Genomic DNA, 4,559 nt, shown 5'->3' with positions numbered 1-4,559 from the left:
TAAAACCTACCAGTCGGCTTTACTGAATTTAAAATTTAGGTATAAATTTTTCTTCTTCTGCATATTTCTCATTACATTTATAGCTGGTTAAGATAGGGAGGTGGTCGCTGTTAAGAGCATCGAGCACCTCCCATTGGGCGTTTGAACCTATTTTTGTGGACGTTATAGTGAGGTCGATGGCAGATGTTGTTAGTGATTGGTTGTTATAGAAGGTTATACTGCCATCGTTGAGACAATGTCACATACTAGGTTGTGCGTGTTGATGAACTCTTCCAGTATGTCTCCCTGTGCGTCAGAGTGCTGACCTCCCCACAGTGTGTTGTCACTATTAAAATCTCCTACCAGTATTAGATTATTGTTTGGTTTAATAAGTTTATTGTAATCTCTTAAAGTTAGCTGTTTATGGGCTGTTCCCGGTGGGCTATAGACATTAATTATGTGTAAAGGCATTTTTTCATTTAATATAGTAAGTCCTAGGACTTCTAAGTTGGCGTTAACAGATTCATATTTAATTTCACTATGTGGTATATTATTTTTGATTAAGGTGGCTATTTCACCTCTAGTGCTATTTAGTCCAAGAGCCCAGGGTCATTTATCTGATGAAAATGACCATTTGTTTGGTGGCTAATTTTGGAAAGAGTATACCTTGGGCTATCAGAAAAGTTAATCCTTAAGTGTACCCAGCGGTGGATAAGGTCACAGGGTAAGGTCAAAGGTCAAATAAGTGCATTTTACAAATTTTTTGAGAAATGTTTTTCAGTAACCATATTATCCACCCAAAGTAACAAAGTCATTTTATGCACAAATAAATGAGTAATAAGACTCTGTACCTTTAATTTAACCTTAAAATGTGAAGAAAATCTGACAGAAAAGTGTGAATATCTCGTAAACCGGTAGACTTTTGCAAAAGAGGGAGTTATTTTACTGATACTTACAAGATGCTACTTTAGCATGCATATATTTATGTTCAATGCTGTCAACACGTAGAACACTAGTCAATGCAGTTTTTCAAAGAATATAGGTGACTTCCGGTGCAAACTTTGGACTATGGAAAAGGTCAATCTTGACGATTAGCCAATGGTCGACAAGCTAATGAAACAAGGTCAAATCATATACTTGAATGGCCAAAGAACCTACTCAATCCTCTTCGTCATCGTCTTCTTCATCAGAAGAAACACTGTAGGTGAGATTTTCATCGTCCTCTTCTTCTTCCTCATGATCGTTGAATGAAGCATCTTCTGCCAGTTCTGTGCAAAGTTTACTTGGACTCTGTGGGCCCTCAAACCAAACAAATTCCAGTTTGTTATTGTCTGTGAGTCTCTATCCATGGCCATGTGCTGGAAATTTGATTGGATTGGATTGGATTGGATTGTCTGGCATTTTTCCATAGATGTGCAACATAGTTTGCCCTCTTTATCTTTTGTTGAAGAACATCTTTGCATGGTGGTAGGCAACAAGGGTCAGTAGATTTGATCTTCTACATTGGACTGTCTTCATTCCTTGGAGCATATGACTTCTTGAAGAGGACAAACCGAGTGTCATTCACATCTGTCGCTTTGTAGATCCCATACATACAGCAAACAAATTGCTCAAGAGTTGCAGAAACCTGGGGCTCAACATTTTCACTTGATCCTAGTTCAGCGAATGCTGATATGTATTCTGCATTCTTGACCATCAGTCCATAGGGTCTTGCCTTTGCTTTACGAAGGAATGCGGCCGTGTAGTCACATCCAGAGAAGGCGTGAAAGGCTGGGAGTGCAGAACACACAGGCGGTGTTAGTTTCTGGGCAAGTTCTGATATGTTGATCAGGCGTCTGGTATTCCTCGAGTTGGTGCCAGTGTACTTGTTATATCTGTCTAACAAATTGTTGCAAGCATCAGACTGAAGGACCTCTGACAGACTCGCTTCTGATGGATTCTCAGCAAATGAATCCAGCACAGTCTTTACCTCATCAGATACAACTCCATGCAGTTCAATAAACCGACGGAAATGCAGGATCTGCAGAGCTGTGGCAAGAAGTGGATTCAGACGTTTACAACGATTGAAATGCTTTCCGCTAAGAAAGCCACGCACAGAACCAGAGGCTAGGACGTCAACATTGCACAACATCTCAGAGGCACCTGATGAGTCAAGAAGATAACCTAATGAACCGAAATATGCCATTGTGATATGAAATGTCCCAAAGCAAATGAAGACATTATCATATTTGGGAGACTCTTGTGCCTGAATCTGTAGGGCTGGCTTAGCGATGGCCAGATCATAACTAACAATGGCATAAGGGTCTCCACACTCATATGCTACCTTCTGTGCTATGCGAAGTGTTTCTTGCACGACATCCAGTCTGGTTGGTGGTAGGTCTATATTTTCCATATATCCTATTACCTGCTGTGGGAGGCTATCATGGTGAACAAGGGAATTCCATCCCCTCCACATGGGCGTGTCTTTTCGTAAGAAACAGGACAACATCCATATATGGTTCATTTTCTGAATCTTCCTGAGGTTTTCTGGGGGATTAACCTCATACACCTCGAAGGAAAATGCTGACATGGATGGTTTCCTCTTGTATGGCTCAATATTCTTGCCTGGTGGGTCATATTGTCGCCTTCTTCGTTTGGAGGGGATCCATAAACTTTCGTCTTGCAGTCGTCTTTTCTGTGGGACGTTCTGAGTCTCAGTGAAGTTGCCCTGTTCACGTGGCATTGTTAATTTGTTTTGATAGCAGATGCCAACAGTGTCATGGAGTGTGTCCTTCCCGGAGAGGGTTTCTGTTAGTTCGTCATAGTTATCAAATGCATTTCCTGTACACAGCCTGAAAGTTGAAGGAGCATATCAGGTAGAACCCTATCTTTTTCTGTGATTGAGGATGCTATCTCAGTTTCAATGCCTTCTGCTACATGATAACTCACTGAGTGCCCAAACCTATTCAGAATATCAACAACCTTCCTACTACCCATGAGACTTTTCATGCCTACTCCAGTGCAGAGATGCTTTGAAGGTTTAACTCTACCTTTTGTTGCACAATAAAGTGCATCCTGTGCTAAAGACATAGCCTGTCTGTTCACCTTTTCTGAAACCTCATTCTGAGAACCACAAATCAGGACTTGAAAGAACCTTAGCAAAAGATCAGGAGGCTCAGCTTGTCCCCTCCTAAAATCATCCAAGGACAACGAGGCTGGAAGATCAGGGCTTGACTTCTTTATCCCAAGTAAGGATGAACGCAGGATACGGGCTGAATCTAGCACCTTGAACACATTGGACGAGCTATTGTGTACAGCCATTTTCAAAGCCTCATCCTTGCTCATGTTGCAATTGTACAAGACCAGACCTTGCTTTCTACTATTCATTTCTAACATGACCTTGTCACCAAAGATTTTCTCACTAAGAGTTTTGGGGGCTGACCTGACAATGTCTACATTTTCATCACTGGCGATCCTATCTACAAATTGACAATACTGACTGTGAAGTAAAACTAGGTATTCTGGTCGATTATTGTCAATAACTGATGACTGAATGTAGGAAACCAAAAGTCCAAAAGCCATTTCTTGCACATTATGCTCACTTGCTTTCACCTTTGATTTCATCTGTTCTGTCGCAGCAGAACGTGCCCGATTAAGGTAGTCTCTTTTACAAATGCTATGATACTTCGCCTCTTTTGAATGGAAACCAACATTCCCAAGCTTTGCAAGCATCGGTCTATCGTTTAGAATGTTGGCAGCATCTTTAATGTTTTCCTCTGCGCAGTCAAGTTCACAGTTAGTGAGGGGTACCTCCACACCCCTCCACTTTTTCCTAGCTTTTGTGCAAAATATACACACAGGAGGAAGAATACCAGTGGATGACGTTATTTCCAGGGTTTTAGCCTGACTCCTAAGAAGAGCTTTTAGCCCACATTGTTCATCTGTGGGTGTATTTTTGGGGACAGCATTGAATTTGTTGTAGCAAGTACTGTGGTAGCCGCATTTATGAGAGAGTTCGTTGGGTAATCGTGTACATACAGCCAAGTATTTCGACTGCAATCCTTGTGGGCGTTGAAGCCTTCGCTCAGCTGACGATTTCACCCTGTTCCATTTTTCAAGGTCAAATGTCTTTACATGTTCATCTGTAAGGCATGGATCATCTGTACAGAGGACACACTCTGGCTTGGCCATTATGGGTCAATTCCTGAAAAAGGAAGTTTAGCAACATAATATGCATGATAAAATCTCATCTTTTAAGTATCAGTAAAATAACTTCAACTTTTGCAAAAGTCTATCGGTTTATGAGATATTCGCAATTTTGTGTCAGATATTCTTCATATTTTACTGTTAAATCAAATATAGGAAGTCTGATTACTCATTTATTGTGTAATAAAATGACTCTATATTAGTTTGGGTGGGTAATATGGTTAATGAAAATCATTTTTGATTTTTTTTTTGTAAAATGCACTGATTTGACATTTGACCTTGCCTCGTGACCTTATCCACCGCTGGGTATACTTAAGAATTGACTTTTCTGATTGGTGGTTGTTTTTGGAAAGAGTGTACCTAGGCCAAACAAATGGTCACTTCCGTCAGATAAA

General features: G+C 40.6%; 1 protein-coding gene across 1 annotated transcript in view; it reads right to left on the bottom strand.

Moving 5' to 3' along the window:
• The window catches only part of LOC121378108 (alpha-N-acetylgalactosamine-specific lectin-like), a 4,698-nt gene extending 3,741 nt beyond the window's left edge, over positions 1–957 (bottom strand). Inside the window, exon 1 of the mRNA XM_041506209.1 lies at positions 936–957. Coding sequence (XP_041362143.1) covers positions 936–957 — 22 coding nt within the window. The remainder of the gene's footprint in view (positions 1–935) is intronic.
• Positions 958–4,559: the final 3,602 nt, after the last annotated feature.

The sequence above is a fragment of the Gigantopelta aegis genome, chromosome 7 (genome assembly GCF_016097555.1).
Source record: "Gigantopelta aegis isolate Gae_Host chromosome 7, Gae_host_genome, whole genome shotgun sequence".
Taxonomy (NCBI): Eukaryota; Metazoa; Mollusca; class Gastropoda; order Neomphalida; family Peltospiridae; genus Gigantopelta; species Gigantopelta aegis.
The sequence above is the reverse complement of the archived record's forward strand: the minus strand, read 5'-3'. Positions and strand labels throughout refer to the sequence as shown.